Raw genomic sequence first — 17,992 nt, 5'->3', positions numbered from 1 at the left:
CTGCAGTACTTTGAGAGAGAAAGAATTCCAGTTATCTACGGCAGATCCTGTGCTTTTAGCTTAAGAACCAATTTATTATACTGGGTATATAGCAAAATTATTCTGATGCCAGCTTTATTAACTATTTCCCTGTCTTTGTTAAAGAAAACAGCCTTAGGCTGCCTTTCTGTGAGCAACTGTAAATCAGTGGATCACAATTTTAAAAATGTGAATCTCTAGCTTTTGCCTCCATTTTGCCTCCACATACATAGTTATCATTTCTTTGATAAAATTATTTCATGTGCAGTTACAAATACTAATAATTTTTGGATTAAAATGAATGGAAATGCTGTCAAGATATGGCACACAGTATGGAGGAGGAGTGTGTAGAAAACCTAGCTATTTTAAATTATGGTTCAGTGACTTAATACATGCACATATACAGAGGACCTGTTGCAAGCAATGAAAGAGAAAATGCTTATAATCCATGACACTAACATTCAAATAAGAAAACCATAACAAAAATAACCACCACCACCAAATATATATCACATTTGGCCAATCAGCATATAAAGAGAAATCCACAAGCACTGAAATTGTTTGATGATTGCTATCTTGTAGAGAAAGCCTGCCCTTGGGATGTTTAGTTATGAGAAGATTAAATACACCAATTGCACAAAGTAAGTTATACTGTCGTGAACTGAACCGCCTGTGCCTTTTCAAAAGCTGCCCATAGGCCACAGTTTAACGGGCTGTTAAGCAGACATAAGATCACTGATTTAAATGAGCTGAAGGTTGCCTAACCGTATTGGATTGTGGCCTTGAGGCACTCTGAACCCCTCTCACTGCCTGCTGAATTCAATACATGGCAGTGCAATCCTGTGGAAGTTTGCTCAGTTGGCAAGTCCCACTGTTGTTCAGTGGGGCTTACTCCCTAGTAAGCTGTGTTAAGGACTGCAGCTCAAGAGGGTTATAAAGCACCAATTTAAAATTCAAAATATGGCTGCCCACTTGCTGTTGAGAGATGAGAGACACTGTGTGGAAGATTCTCTGCTATTGGAACTACCAAGGGCTAAAGAGAAAGAAGTGATGATTTGTTACACAGCATGAAAACCCAAACAACTCATCTCAACTCCAGTATCCACTGGGCTACTGTAAGATTTATTGCTGCTTCTTATCACCAGAACAATTCTGGGTCCTTCCCTCATATATGTACTTCACCTTCTTGCTGGAAACCCTGTATCTGGGATTCAAAAATATGCTGGCTCGAAACAGAAGGCTTCATGGTTTTGGATCTGTGTGTCCTGATGACACAGAAGAGGGGCATCTGTATGAATCATGGATATCTTCTTCCTTTCCCTGATTCCATGGGCAGCCCACCATGCTGGGCAAGGCTAATTTGCCAACTAGGCAAAACATTTTTCAGCATTTGACTGCAAGGACATCAGAGGTGCTTTATAATAACGTGAGTAGAATTCAGGTATGAAATGCTTTCTAGTGTCCTATCCTAGATTCCTGGAAAATGTATTTTTTTAAAAAAACAACAACACGTGCCTTTAGAAACTTCTCGGCAAGATTCATCCAGTCACTTTTCACTTAGGAGGGGCTGGCTAGTACCTGTCATCCTCCGGAGATGCATGTTGGATTTGAATCCGGGGACTAGTGGGTCGGCTCCTATCTAGTGAGGGGGACCATCTACCTCTGTTTGTTCATCCAACAAAATAGGGAGAAAACAGAACATTTAGTGTATAATATATATATATATATTTAAATGCTTTTTTTGTGGCAAGGAAACTGAAAAGTACCCCAAAAAGTCAGCGTTTACTTTTTATCTATTTCGAGTAAGAAAAAGCGCCGTCGTTATTTAGATTGAATTTAGAGCCCCATTTTAGACACATTTGCATAGCTGTACTATTGTGCTTTACACAGTACTGCAGTACTATGACTTTTTTAAAAAAAAATAATAATCAGTAAAATAATGATATCATAGAGCTAACTGATGGCAGGAATTGTATCTTATGTATTTCAGATATCAGTGCCTTTTAAAACCCAGTATGCATTCTTAATGAAGTTTCAACTGGTACCAGATTTAATGCGAAATAAGGGTTTTTTGTTTATTCAATCAAATGAAAAATATTGAATGACCTCTGAGCGTGGATGGAATTTAAGCACCATGTTACACTGCTAGATACAAAATATGTATTTGAAATAGTCTATTTCCCCCACAGCCCATGGTGTACAAATATATGTGTTCCTCTAGACCAGGAGAACCTCTGTGGTGCACTCCAGTTGCTGTTAGACTCCAACTCCCATCATCCCTGAGCACTGGCCATGCTGGCTGGGGCTGATGGGAGTTGTAGTCCAACACCTAAAAGGCACCACATTGGGTATCCATGATCCAGAAAGTCTCATCTACTGTGACTGGCAGCAGTCAGTCACAGCACAACACCCCCCCTTTCCCCTCCTCCATAGATATATCTATATTACCATGCTCTGTAATCCTTGTGTAGCCACAGCTAGTGGCTTTCCTACTTCTTGCATCTATAATTACAGGTTTATTTTTCTTAGTTTATTACTTTTCACAAAAAAGAAAACAAGGGATCTAGGCTTCAATCCTATACACACTTACCAGGGAGTAAGTCCCATTGTAGGCATGAATAGGATTGCATTGTAAAAGAAGCTGATATACATAAATTACATTAATCCGAGTGTCTCTGGAACTGGCAATAGGTAACTGGGAACTCTCTCCACCTTTTCGATAAGTACAGTTGTTCTAATAGTTAAAAAGGCTGATGTAGCAACTGCACAAACTGATAGAGCAATGTACTGAGTGCATCCTCCACACACAAAGGTTGCCTGGAGAAAGCATGGTGTTGGGTGCGGAAACTAAATTCTGGCCACTGTGGAGATGGCTGAACTTCTGCTCCTCTCCTCTAGTTCCTATGATAATCAGGTTCATGGTGGGCCAGCATTTGTGGGTTGGTAGTGGTGCTCCAATGGCCAGCTTACGCTCATGCATAATGAATCACATCACCCGTGCAACATACATAGGAAGCTGCCATGGGCTGGGGATAACAACAAAGCCCAAATGTCAGGAACTTGGTGGTTGTGTGAGTCACCTATCTATCCCAATCCAGTACTTCATTTTGCACATATTGCCAGTCAGTGTCATGCAAAGCAACAAGGGCTCTGGCAGTCTGGGTGGACTGGACCCTGAATCATTTCTCAAAGCATGCAGCATTTTCAACATATTCCTGGCAAATATTGCAAACTTCCATATTGGTCCCCAGCTATGACTTAATCTGTCTCCCAGGACAATAGCTTTCATTTAATCATTCAGTTTTTTTCATTGTATGCAATTCAGTGAAATGTGCGTGAACGAATGCCATGTACCCTTTCAACAACTCTGTGTTGCGGGCTTGGCTGAGACAGCAGCTTGTTCCAAGGCCTCTCAGCAAGGACATATTTAGAGACTCCGATCCAAAACACATTTACTAGGGAACAAGCCCCACTGAGCACTGTGGGATTTGCTTCTAAGTAAACATGCTCATAATAGCACCTCCTTCATTCAAGCCCAATGCTCTGCTCCCTACCTCATTATTCCTGCAATATATATATATATATATATATATATATATATATATATATATATATTCTTCATATAGACGTATTGATAAATACACAGGAGTGTGTTTATGAAGTGTGTCAGAAACTTCATGAGAGCTAATTTTCCATTTAGAAGAGGATGTGTGGAGAGACACTAGCAATCCTGATTTTCAACGAGATATGGAATCATTATTAAAAAGGCAAAATGCATGTTCTGTTAGCAGTGTAACATTTAAAACACCAGTTTCAGTTGTACTTTTTGAGGTACTTTTCTGTTCATTAAACATTGGGAACAAGCAAACTACAAGGACTTCAGGGGGGATTTAGCATTGCAGATTAGTATAGTCTTTTAGGTATTTAGATGTTTAGAAGGCTGTTAGTATGCAGCAGCTTTCCCCCCTCTATGCCAAGTGCTAAAGGAAAAAATATAAAGGTACCAGTGCACTCAAAGCCCTTAATATGCTGATATTCTATAGAAACATTTAAAATAATAGAAATAGAAATGTAATCAACTGCAAACATGCATTACGAAATTTGGAAAAAAATCTCACACAATATGTTTTCATGATGTGAAACGTACTGTACACACTAATGTGGAATAGCATGCAGCAATAGTTTTTGAGAGTTGAAAAGAATGGTCAGAACATAAGAAATCATAGCAGAGTGTGCAACTAGTAGATGCCCCTGCTATACTCTAAGGAAACTGCATCCAATACATTCACAGAGTATCCAGCATACCATGCAGTATTGACAGAATTGGAAACTAAGTTCTGGTCATGTTGAAGAGCTCTAAAAAGTTTGAGCAGGAAGCAACTTCCAGCAACTCCCATTAATATTATTTATATGCCTAGGTTTCCCCAGCCACTCTGGGCGGCTTCCAACGAATTAAAACATCAACCACAGTAAAACAAAATTAGATGGCAAAGACATCTAATTTGCACTGAACACAGAGGATCAGGGAGGAAAGCTTTTGGCTTCCTCATAAACTCAATAGATAATGGGTGTTATTTGACTAAGTTTTACACAGTGTAGACCCATTGAACTAAAGAGACATAACATAGTCAATGGCTCTACTGTAAGTAAAACTTAGCTAAACACCAAGAAAACAGAGACTGGGGGAAGGCAGACCAAAGCATGCTTTTGCACAAAGCATAGTTCACTTGGGATGTGGGGACTTCCTGACAATTGGTTAGACATGTATTGGGGACGACACAGCTCATGCCCCACTCTTAAAGCTTAGTTTCCCTGGGGTTTCCCACAATCCTGTAAGTCTTAACTAGCTCTGTCTGAACTGTCATTAGTATCCAGCACTAGAACAAAAATCTAGATAACATTTTGAGCGGCAGCTAATAATGATAAGGCAGATATTACAAATCAACAGAGTGCTCTTAAAATCAATCCAGCATTCTCCAATAATCCTTGCTCTTGCTGACCCCATTTCAAATTTGGCTCGCCCACCACTGGTTCAGGATGTGGTGGCTTTCCTTCTGACAGGGTGGGAAGAAGCTGAGAGTAAGTACATCTTCAGCATCTGTCTTGGCTTCCTATATTGTTTTTGGAAACACATTCATCTTGCTCCCCATATAACCATCGTGCTGCAAATCTTCACGTCCAAGTTTTACTGTCGCATGGAATGAATACAACACCATCTGGATTTCCATGCCTACTCCTACAACAACAGCAATACATCCATTTGCTCTTTCTTTGTAGTAAAGATGTCAATCTAGTATGTTCAGCCAAGTGCTGACTGCCATCTGCATTGACCCATTGCCATATAGGGCAATAGACAGAGGTCTATAGTGCTGCCTTTAATAGAAACAGGAGCCTGACTGCCAGTGTCACCAATCCATGTGAGCATATAAGAACGCAGCTTTGCTAAATTTAAGCTGTGCAGTTACCGTGCTACATACAAACTAGTGAAGCTGCAAGGTTTGGTTTATATAATGTATAAAACTGATACAATCCTTTGCAGCCAGGATAAAGCAACTCGGCTAACACTGCAGAATGTCTTTGATCTATTATAATAGCCTGTTCAGCTTGCACCATTTGCTCCAACATATGATGGGATGGATAGAAGAAAGGATGAATGGATGGGAGTGTTGTGTGACAGCTTCTTCACCAAGCTGCCGCACTTAGAGGATACATGTCTGAACTGGACCTAGGAATCGGGTGGGAATCCAGATCAGGAATTCCATAATTTTACAGTCACATTCAAAAACCTAAATAGTGAGGATATACCCATTAGGGATGCAGTAACCAACATGTTGCCCTCAAGATGTTTGGTTTCTGCTGACAGGACTCATTTGTTAAATCCTGCCCACTATACCCTGCTTTTGTTGCCTCCAAAGACTTCCAATGCCTGGAACAGAGCATTCAGGTATTGTAGCCTTATTTTGAGTAAGGGCATGTTTTCTCACATTTGCCAGTTGAGGTACATACTGAGTCTACTCTTCCACATGTCACCAGTGCAGGCTACCGCTATATATAAAGAATTCTCTTTCTTCTTCTTCTTCGGTGTGTGAAATGAAGAGGCACCCAAAGCAGAACAAGAGTAGCAGGAAACCCTAATTCCCACCTTATCGGGGGGGGGGTGTCCTTTGTTGCCTTCAAAAGGTTGGCATGAGATGAACAATCAGGGCAAGGTTTATAGGTTCTCCCTTTTCCTGAGTTTAGTTCTTGCACTTACATTGGTCACCAGGAAAAAAATGGGGGTTGTGAGAAGGGATGCTTATGAACCAGTTTGTGTGGACTCTCCCCACTCTCCCATGCATATTTGTGTGTGTGTGTGTGTGTGTGTGTGTGTGTGTGCGCGCGTGCACACACACACACACACACACACACACACACAGGACATACAGTCTGTCCTCAGCTAATCTGTGAGGACAGCTGAGAAAGGAAAGCTATCACCACCGTTCTACTCAAAAGATCAACTAAATGACCAGGGAGGAGATGATATGTATCCTCAACAAGGCACTGGGCTTTGCCCACACTGCAAAAAAACAGATCTTCAAAGAGCAAAGGCTGGCTGAATGCCACTCTTCATTATTCACTTGCACAAGCATCTTACTGCCTTCCCAGTTTCAGCATACCCCTGGCAAGCAAAAACAGCACCTTTGCTTGCTCTCAATAAATCTAGGTGCTGGGGTTTTTAATTTTACTGGTGTCCTTATTGTATGGCTAGGAAAAAGAAAAGATTGCATTCATATTCAAACTCTTCCTCTAATGAACCCAAGAGCGGCTTACAGATGGTTCCCAGGAAGTATCTCATCTAGGCAGGAACCACTTCAGGTGCCTTCAGACCAATCTTAATCACATGTGTGTTGGCCTATTGAGAATTCCATGACAAAACCTGCTTTCTTCTACATTCAGTGTTTGCAGGACAAATAACTCATGGCACACTATCTATATCTATATCTAGTTATGAAGAAATACTGTTGAATTCAAACACTTCCATACAGAGCCAAAATCACATCTGACAATGATTCCGACCAATAGTGTTTGATTACAAAAAGTATCTTTAAACTGTTTTTGGGGGTGGGGAATGTTTTCAAACATTTCAAACTGAGCTCTATTATTATTATTTAAGGAAAAACAATGTGAAACACAATGAATCCAATCCCACAGTGTTTGAACCCAGCAATTAGAGTGGCACATAGGTAGAAAGGAAATGAAAAGCGTGCCAATCAGCTGTTGGGGTGCGATTCTGCTACCCACACTCACCCGCCTGAATCAGCAAGATTCCAGCCTCCTTTAAAGGGAAAATTTGCTGAATAAGAAGGAATTGCAAGTGAAATATTACATCTGGTATGGTTCATGGATGTTGATAACCAAGTGAAAACAACAGAGTCTTGTAGCTCCTTGAAGATGAACAATTTATTTATTTTGTCATTTATTGTGACAAAAGCTCCCATGTGATAGAGCCCACATGTTCAGATGAAGAAAAGATAAAAGTGGTGCTCAGTTAAACTATCTCAATTAACACTGAAACGTTGTTATCAGCATACTGAGGACTTCTGCAAACAATGGCATTAGCTTGGACTTTAAAGTGAGACGGAGACAGAGAGACAGACAGAGAACCAAAGAAGCCAAAAGCTGCTATAAGCAACATCAACCTACAATAAGCATGGATATTGGAGCAAAAGTGTCTACAAATATCAAAGCAGATATGAATAATAACAGGTGGATATGAATAGAAAACTGATATGGGGGAAAATAACAAACTGATAAGGACCACCAGCACAAATGACAAGAAATTGAGAAGTCTTTATTTTATACCTTTCTTGTTCTGGTGAATGCAAACTAGTATCAGGCCTCAAGCAGTTGGTACTAGCACTCCTAGCCCTGTCAAGCGAGGGCTGCAGTTCACTAGTGCCAGTGCATTGCATCCAATGGAAGGAGGAGGAGAAAAACAAAAAGAAAACAAAGAAAGGAATACAATGTTAGATATCAAATCATAAAAGTAATGTTCTATTTACATAAGATGTCAACTAACAATGGTCCAATAAAGATACAATGGAACTGGCTGGATGAAAAAAAGAGAGAGAGAGAGCTGAGATTTGCTTTAAAATAAAATTAAAAAGATAATGCCTGAATTTGGTTGCATAAAAGAACAAAGGAATCAAAGGTGGCCATTAAGAGATTCCATGAAGTCAACTCAAGATGGATTAAATAGGCAAGACTGCACCTCAGCAGTGGAAAAAAGAGACTTGCCAAATATCAACCAATGGGAAAAATGGGAAGGAAACACTGAAAAATTATCTCTGTAACTTATTTCATCTTAAAAGTTCTATAACACAAAATGATGGAGCACAGTTGTCTCGAACTTCACAATGAGGTTGATCTACTGGACTAAACTAACAGGAATAGGAAAGGATACTTTGACTGAGACCTTACCTAACCAACAGACCATCAGTAAATCTTGGTATTCGTGAGTTAAGGCAATTACGAAGAAGTGAAATATCCTGACTAAGCACTGATTTGGCCTTAACACATGCAGGCAGGGTTGAGCTTCACAAAGTAAACATAATTCATAAAAGAGAAAAAAAAGTAAGTTTCACACAGAATGCAAACCACACGTTTAAAAAAGAAATAAAATATGTAGTGAATTTAAATAAAAATACTGATTTTTAAAGTGGGGTTTAAGCAGCAGGAATTCGGAAGAAAAGCCGTAGCAACTATTGTGTTCAGTGGGGCATACACCCTAGTAAACATGTTTAGGTCTGCAACTTTAGCCTCCTTTCATTTCTTAGATAAATTGGGAACATTTGCTTCGCACCAGATATTATGATGATAATGCGATCAAGCTGCATTTTCGGTGTTTTGGTTGGGAGAGGTTCATTTTATAATACGGTATATGCCGATAAATGATTCTTAGTAAGAAACAGCTCCAATATTTTATTTGTCTTGAATGCATATTTTCAGAAATGTATGTGAGAACTTTAATGGGAACTTTTAACAGATTTCTTACCTGTAAATATTCCAGTAAGTGCCATTCTCTAATAAAGGCATCTTGGGAGGTAGTGTTTTATAATGCCTAACAGAATTTCTTGAGTGTGAAAGAAAAGAAATGGAGAGTATCCATGCAAGAAACAAAACAAAACAAAATAAATAACTAAATAAATAAATGCAAATACAGATGAAGCAGTACTTAATGAAAGGTAAAAATAGTAACAATTCTTATGCAGTATTTGCTGTGTGGTTAACAATTGCCACTACTATTAAGGATAATTTTAGTAATGTTATAATGTTAAGAATCTGTGTAAGGTGTGCTGAAACAAGAGGTTGTAAAGCAGCAGTCTACAGACAACCGAACTCTACAACTTCTTCAGGAGGGTCTTTTCTCTCTCTCTCTCTCTCTCATTACCAGAACATTCTTGTACTAGTATAACACTAAAGCTAGTATCACCTATTTTGTGAACGATCTAGTGCTGGTCGTATAGCATTAGGCAGAATGAGGCAGCTCAGGCAGCTGATTTTGTACTTCACGAAAGGGTAGCAAATTATTAAGGAATTGAGCATTGTATTTTCACTCCCAGGGAGAAATGCTTGCGGAATTTTATGTGTCTGGTGCCAAAATAACTGGAACAGCCTTCGGTACTATGCTTGCTCCTTTACTTCTGAGGAGGTGGGGAAGGTAACTTGTGCTCCCTCTCAGGCAGCACCTTGGTAAGGATTTAAGGAGCCGCTTTAAGCATGGCTAGCAAAGGGAGATTTTTAACTTTCTTTTCTTTGAAAAGCAGGGTCCTATGCTATATCACAAACTACTTTTGGAAGTACCGGTATGTGCTGGCTAATAATGGAATATCTTATGGACGGTGCTTTAACATTTACATCACAGCTTAAAGTGTGTTGGAAGCTAGGTGCTCTAGTCTACAGCCCTGTGTGTACTCATACTGAGTTTCTGCAATAGCAGCCTCCCCAGACCACTTTCACAGACAGAGAATCGTCATGTATATTTGCTTGTTCCCTTTGCTAAAATGAGAGGGGAGGCCCTTGAAGGAGTTCTGTGTATGTATTGCCATGCCCTCAAAGACTCTTAGCAAGTGAGGGTGTTTGATTATAAGTACTTAATGCGATCAGTATGCGAAAGACACAAAACCAATTATGAAAACACAATTTTTTAAAAAGGAAAAATTAATAAACACAGTGCAAAATTGATACCACTGCCATACATTGGAAGACCTTTTGCAACATTTCTTCAATAATTCCATTCAATGGATGGTATCCAATTGATGTCCCATCACTGATGGAAGGCCTACATCAGTGTAATGAGGTTAGATGCAATTTTTGGTGATTCCTCCACCTCTCTGCACCCCACAAAATCCAGAACGCATTCCCACCCTCCCTTTTCTGTCTTCATCAGCAGAGGGACACCAGTTGGTGTGTATGAATGTTCAACTTCTAAACATTAAACTTCTTATTAACTTCATCTCTATGATCCAGACACTGTAGGACATATGAATATATAAAATATGTATAAAAAGCCACAGGTCTGGGTACATTGAGCTCACTATAATCCTATCCACTGAAAGATAGGATAAACATATATCAACAAATGTTTAAAAATAATCAAGCAGCTAGACCATAGCCTTTTACTTCAATACAGTATTGCTAATACAGGAATATTACAGCAGAGGACTGACAGAAACAAAAGTGACTTGTAAAAGAAAAGAAAACACACACACACCAGAACTATCCAAACTTGGTTACCAAATGCCTGTATTTACCTGGTGGTATGTAGGCACTCTGCACTTCTTCCTCGTTTTGCCCTGGGCAGCATTAGAAGCTCACTGCACAGACAGGATGGATGATGAATGAAACAGATATAAATATGAAGCATTAAATGGCATGAATTATGCCATGGTATGCAAATGAAAACATAAAATAAACCAGAAAGCTTGAACTGAGATAGTTACCTCAACAGAAGTTAAAGACATATTAGCACACTCCATATATATATATATATTTGACTGTCTGGGCCAGTATGCTAAAATAAAGGCTACAATCCTTTAGTTTGGCTGATTAACATGTATTCACTGCAACAGATTTTAAAGCAGTTTAACTCTGCAGTCTTTTAATATCTGGAACGTTTCTTAATTCACAGCTGACCGGCTTCCCTGTTATTCTGCATTTCTAAATACAAGCAACTAAAATAAACTGTTCATGAACGTAAGGCAATATGCTTATAGTAAGGAAATATTGAAGAAAACGAGTTTTATCTTCCAAATCAAAAAACCGTGGAAGTTCAAGCCATAGCAACACTACAAGCTTCCTCTAATCTATTCATAAACATAATGATGCCTTTGAACATTTGTTTGTAAACACAAAAACTTATTATTATTATCATTATTGTTGTTATTATTACTTTGTCACCACACATCCTGAATATGTCCTCAATGTACATTATAACATTCTAATTCAGACCTGTGGCTCTCCACTGTAAGGAGCTATACATTACAAGCAACAGTGAAATAACTGCAAAGAGAAAGGCGCAGCATGTATCACGAGTTTTAACAAGATGTGTACATGCTGTGGGACCACTAGGACAGGACTTTCAGGCAGAAGTCAACAGCGCCACTCAGGAGAAAGACCAGGAGGACCCCCAAATGAAGAAAGGTTGGCATGTCATGTTTTGAAGTGATGAGGGGGAGGTCTGTAAGACCATTAAGTTGATTCTGCCCAAACACAAATCACTGAGATAAATTTCCAAGGTTCATCAGAGTAAAGTATATTTGCTGCTCAGGAAGATGTGCCATTTCAAAAGAACCAAATAGTCATATGTAATACTATGGTTTAAACCAGTGCTTTTTTCCCCTTAAAAAAATGTTTAGTGGTACTCTCATTTTCCTACTCATATTGAAATACTGCCCCTCAAGGAGGCCAAACTTAGATTCACAAAATGTTTAGGGGTATGCGACTCCTGCGTCCCCCAGAAAAAAGCACTGGTTTAAACATTATACAAACTAGTCAACGTGTGAGCCATGTGTTGTCCTTTTGTCACAATAGCATACATGGGGATTGATCAGTAACGTCATAAGAAATAATCCTGTATAAAAAAGCCTTAACTATCTGGTGGAATGTTGCCTAACAGAGTCCTACTAACATTATAGGATTCTGGTGCAACATGCCATACACAAAAGAGGCCTAACATCCCACATGCAAAACTGGAATTCAACAGGGCAGGTTAAAGAATAATGGGATACTTTGTAAACTAATGAACCATTGAATTCAATGGTACTAGCTCAAGAAAGCTTCTTAGAAATTAGAGATTATTCACCAGTGTTATTAATTTGCTTCACCCATGAATGTGAAGATGTCAGGGCTCACACTTCCTGAACCCCCTCCTTTGAAGAATCTTATGCTGCCAGTAGGACTTTGGTCTGAATGACTTTTTTTTTTTAAAAGCTGCAGCAGCATTTGTCATCTCACCCAGGAGACAGGAGAGGTGAATGAGAAAGCACTGTCTCCGGTTTAGAAGGTAAAGTTAGGACTGTACGTGGATATCATGGGTGCTGTATGTTTTCATAGGAAACATGAAAGGAAGAGTGAGATAGTGAGGGAAAAACTGTGAATGTGAGAGCAGGAAGCTGAGGTGTGTTTGAAGTGTCTGGTAGTCTTTATGACGGACTGAGCCTCCGTATCCTGCCTGATTAACTACAAATGTGCCAGCATATACCACACTATGTCCACAGAATTATAACTCTGGACCACCCTAACATACAAATAAGAGAGGGTGGAGACAATAGAAAACATTCTACAGAATTACCAGCAATAAAGGAGAAGCAAGCTATACTGAAGAAGAACCAAGATCCAAATTTGGATGAGTGGAAACAGAATGAAAGCATTTGTCTAATTTCAGTGATAGCCAAGGGTTAAATTCTAACTCAAGACGAATGTTGGCCCCCACGAATGATATGAGGCACCCAACACATTGTGTCGAATTCCTCGCAAGTCAACATTCAGTCCTCTCCTCCCGCTTCTAAACTGGATCATTCTGAGGTCTACTATAGCCAGGGTGTGGGTCTGTGTGCATGTAATCTTTTGATTAAAATAAGGTTAAAAAAACCTGCAAGATAATTTTCAAAATACTTTTTTGTTAACACAAGTGAAAAGTTAAATTCTGGCAATCTAGCACAAGTAAATGGGTAGATACTGTCCCTGCTTTAAAATAACTAGGTAGGCGAGGCATCTTTCCCATCCCAAATTCCACCATGGGTGAGAGACAATTAACCCAGCTGTCTATATCCTCAAAGTTGACAGCTTCTAGTTCTGAATGGTCAGAGCAGAATGTATGGCTACGCTATGCTCTGGTTCACTGAAGAATGAAAGGAATAATTGGGACATACAGTACACTATTTGACTATAGATATGGTTGGCATAGGAAGGCCCAGCACCTCAAATAGATGCAACTTATTACATTACAGAAAAGTGTGGTCTTTCTATATCTGCAATAACATCTTTGTCCTCACGGAATTAAAATGGTTCAACAACATTAACCACCACAGCATCAAAATTTACTTTTGCAAGTGCAAAGTCACAAGAACAAAGCTCTTACTAAATGAAGCAAGATTCCAGTTTTGTCTTTTTTTTAAAATGCTACTCACCATATTTACACTGAGAACATAAAATCAATTATTTTTTATGAGACTCCACTACTGATTAGAATAATGCTTCGCTTATTACTGTCAGACTATTTCCCACCTCGTAGTCCACACAATATAAAGCTCATAGTTCTAGACAGTATAAAGCACATTTCAACACCAGCAAAAATATATATTTTAAAATGCACAGATATATATATATATATTACTACAGATTCACACTCTTAAAGTGGCAAACATACCTTTCTTGATCTGACAAATACTGACTATCCATATCTCTGGACCTGCGGTCAACTGGGCTTCGGGAGGCATCATGGTGTCTAGTTGGAGAACGTGATCTTCTCATTTGATGAATTTCATCTAAACTCCTGGAAATGTTCATAGAAGCACACATGTGTTTGACCATGTTTTTTCTTATCACTGTTTAATCAAGGTTTCCCAGACATTTCACAGGAATGGTCAAGGCTGATGAATTGGAAGCAAGTCCTCCCCACCCCAACACCAATGGAGGAATGCCCAAAAAGTGATGCAAAAAATCCACATTGCCAGAAAGAACTGTGAGAGGGAAATTATAGCTCTGCCTGCTTTTGAGCATAGAAAGAACCATGAGCAGGAAATTATATTCCTTCCTGGTTAGCAATTTTCATTCTCTACTGTGTTCTATGCCATTAAGAAAATAACTGAGCTGCTGTTTCTGGACAGCCTAATCATCTGTATCAAGAAACTATAAATCCCTTTCAGTTACTATACCAAAAGAACTATACAAAGCCTCATTTTATGCTATGGTTAGCCTTATATGCCAGGTATTACAGGCAATCACAATGTATTTGTTCCTGTTCCTGTGAGAACCAGCCCGTTAGAATGCATTTATTTCCTTTTCATTCTGTGCTTCCCCCCAAGAGTTGAGGAGGTGTTTAGTCTTCCTGCCCCACTAAGTTGCCCAGTTTACTTTCCACAATCCTGTGGCACAGGTTAGGCTGACAGACAGGGAATGATGCAAGGCCATCCAAAGAGCTTTGACAGCTAAGAGGGAATTCTCAGTCTAAGTCCAACACACTATCCACTACACCAAACTGGCCTCCGTGGATGCATGCATAAAAACATCAACACCCATACACCATGTACATGGTGGCTGGTGTATGCCCTTGCTTTTCATAGTGACACAGACTATCTGTCTGCAGTGTTTGTGACTTATGAGTAAACAAGGTGGGAGACAAGGAGGAGAAAGGATGGAAGTTGTGACAACTGACTTCTTAAAGATGTTTTTAGGAAAGGTGAGAGGGGAAAATTTAAGCCTATGTCTTGCAAATACTAAGCTGTCACTTAAGAGTATTTAGTAGTAATTAACAGTTAATATTAATACAGAGCATAGTGAGCTGTAGAAAACATCCCCTTGTGTAGTCGTTTCTTTGATTTGTGCAATACAGGATTGCTTCACGGTGGTGAGCTGTCTGGAGAAACCTGTCGTGTGTGGAAACCTAGTATTAGGTACGCTACAACACAAATCCAGCTAAATGTGATGGTTTATGTGGATTTTCTTTTAGTTGCTAGAAGACTTTAGATGCTCACACTGATTTATATTCTTAAAAAAAGAGAGTAGTCTACAATACTAAATAGCTTTTGCCGTAAAAGAAACTGATAAGCAGCAGAACTTTCTGATAATTTTTTTATCTGATTTATAATCTATTGTTGTCCGGTCTATCAGTTTCTCTCCTTAGCTCCCCAATATGCTGGTAAATATCAGAGTCCAGTTCTCTTCTGTCACCCACACCCTTTTCCTTTAAGTATTTGTCTTCCATAATATCCAACTTCACTGGAATTTTGCTAAGTTGTTTCCTACTTCCTTTTGTTGTGACATGATCTTTCCCTCCTTTTCTGTACAAGGGATAGTCAACATTGTGTCTTTCGAATGTTGTTGGACTATAACTTCCATAATCCCTGACCAATGGCCATGCCAACTATAGTTTATAAGATTTATAGTCCAACATCTAGAGGGCACCAGGTTGGCTCCCTCTGCCATCTGTCAAACTATTCCCTCTCATTTTCACCAGGGTATGAAAACATATCTAAACATCTCCCCTCCTCAGCAGCTCACTTCTTTCCGTTCTTCCTTATCCATTTTCTTTTCAAAACTACAAGGCAGAGCACAGGGTCTTCTTTGTCTGGCTACCCTAGAGATCTCCTTTGTTCCATGAAAATGGGGGAAATATCATTGGTAGCTTAAAGTGAAATGCCCATTTATCTCTTAATAGAATCATCTTTTTAGACTGAAGAGCTGCTTTTCTTTCTGTTATGCTTTCACATTCTCCACAAACTCACTAAGGAAAACTCAACATTTAGTATTTCCTTAAGACAGCTGCACAATTAAGCAAGGAGCCTCTGCATGGCAGACACATGGCTTACCCTAGCGGCAGTTGTCGTAGTGTGGAAGTGACCATGCAGGGGTTTCATGTGCAGCTGCCCAAGGAAAACATCACCTTCACATTTCTTTAATCACAATGGAGACAATCCGGCCAAAGTTAAGCCCTTTTCAAAGTTCTCTCGATTTGAGCGGGAGAGTCTTAAGCACACATGTTAACAACTCTCCCAACTATAATAAATGGAACTAAAAAGAGCTCGGCTTTGGCTGGAGTCTGCCCAATGTGTGTTGATGATGAAAGCAGCTATATTTTGAAGCCTACCTCTGTAATGGCACATTTGGTAAACGAGAACGGGTCCTGCCCTGATCGTCACCACGGTGAGGAGATACAGATCGTGAACGATGATGGGTTGTTCTTTGCTGTTCTGGCACAGTTAACGTTGTAGATTTACTTTCTCTAGTGCTAGACCTATAGCCTACTGGTAGAAGTGCAACAAAATGAAGTTAGTTCAGGTCAGAAATGGCAAGTGTTCATATCTGGACTAGTCTTTTCAGGAAAACATCTCTTTATTGATTACAAGATTTTCAGAGTTGTGCAACTTGTGAAAATCCTGAAATGTCATGCAATCAGGGCTAACAATTAGCATTATATTTAAATGTAATGCGAATATGGGGGGAAAGGTACAGACATACATACAGGAGAATTTACGTGCAAGACTGCAAAATTCCCAAAGGTGAGAAAGTGAATAGGAGCAGAAATAATACCTACAGGGTTAGGTATTATTTGCCACAAGCGTCACTTTTTCAGCTCTTCAGTCTTTTTAAATGAAATCTATGCATCTGTGGCTGCAATACTGAAACAAACTGATTTATTCAATTCATCCAGTCTATGGAATTGCTTATGAGTAAATTGTTTTAGAATTGAAGCCTCTGTTTCAGTTTCATTTAAATTATCTGCTGACATGAGTATGGTACACAAGTCATTTGACCCAACGTTGCTTCATATAAAATGATCCACAGAACTTGCTTTACATTCAAGGAAACCATAAAGATGTCACTACTAATTATTGTTAGCCAGAGGGCCAACACCACAGAACAAAGCTGGATAGGCAAAAAGAACCAAGTCTAAGAGAAAGGTACCCATATGCCATCAAGTTAAAAAACTATTTTATTAGCTAAGAGCCGAAGGCAAACACAGATTATACTTTCCATTTAGGTAGTAAAACCCACCTATAGTTTAATATTGGAAGTAACATTTTGTCTTCCTGTAGTGGGGTGGGGGTTGGGGGACACACACCACTGAACTACACAGAAAACCCTCTTCTTCCAGAAGATGAAAAGGCCCCCATTCAATAGCCAAACTTCCCCAAGAGAAAAAAGGCCAGTTATTTTAAATCAGGGATTAGCAATGTGGCGCCCTCCAGACATTATTTAACTATGACTCCCATCAGCCCCTCAAAGTTTGACCAAAAGGCAGTGATGATGGGTGTTAGAGGTTAGCAGTATCGGGGGGGACCGCTCATGGATTACCCTTGTATTAAATGAAGTCCCTCAGACCAAGTTGATAGCATGACAAGAAAGCAGCAGCTCAAGCTCTTTAAATTAGCCCCCTTTAGTTAGAAGAAAAGCTACATGAAGGATCCATAGGGGACTTCGGATTTGAGGCAGGAAACAAGGGAGATTATAGGGAACCATTCTGAAGATGTATACATCCAAAGCATATGGCATGCACCTCTCTTGTAATTTTTGTGTGACAGCTATGTGGAATGGAAGATGCAGTGCGTTGTGTGTAGAAAACTTGCTGAGAATGACCAGGACGGGAGGGGCACCCTCCCACAGTTTCAATTACTCTGACGTTAATTGAACCGCATTCTTATCTTGGAGAAAACCAGGGATTCACACACATACACAGAAAACCTAAGTACAGAAAAAGGAAACTGTATGTTTC

The 17,992-nt window shown here is 39.5% G+C and overlaps 1 protein-coding gene across 50 annotated transcripts in view; it reads right to left on the bottom strand.

Annotated features, from left to right (window-relative positions):
* RIMS1 (regulating synaptic membrane exocytosis 1) overlaps window positions 1–17,992 on the bottom strand; it is a 245,825-nt gene that overhangs the window by 82,723 nt on the left and 145,110 nt on the right. For 19 of the 50 annotated variants that reach the window (XM_081186852.1, XM_081186854.1, XM_081186896.1 and 16 more), the window contains 7 exons: window positions 16,367–16,523; window positions 13,928–14,053; window positions 10,812–10,874; window positions 9,053–9,130; window positions 8,479–8,592; window positions 7,861–7,950; window positions 1,597–1,680 (listed from right to left, as the gene is read on the bottom strand). In XM_081186852.1, the coding sequence (XP_081042978.1) occupies window positions 1,597–1,680; window positions 7,861–7,950; window positions 8,479–8,592; window positions 9,053–9,130; window positions 10,812–10,874; window positions 13,928–14,053; window positions 16,367–16,523 (712 nt within the window). The remainder of the gene's footprint in view (window positions 1–1,596; window positions 1,681–7,860; window positions 7,951–8,478; window positions 8,593–9,052; window positions 9,131–10,811; window positions 10,875–13,927; window positions 14,054–16,366; window positions 16,524–17,992) is intronic. The other 31 variants (XM_081186901.1, XM_081186855.1, XM_081186869.1 and 28 more) reach the window with 14 other exon arrangements.

Source organism: Podarcis bocagei, assembly GCF_964188305.1.
Source record: "Podarcis bocagei genome assembly, chromosome: 3".
In the NCBI taxonomy this organism is placed as follows: Eukaryota; Metazoa; Chordata; class Lepidosauria; order Squamata; family Lacertidae; genus Podarcis; species Podarcis bocagei.
The sequence above is the reverse complement of the archived record's forward strand: the minus strand, read 5'-3'. Positions and strand labels throughout refer to the sequence as shown.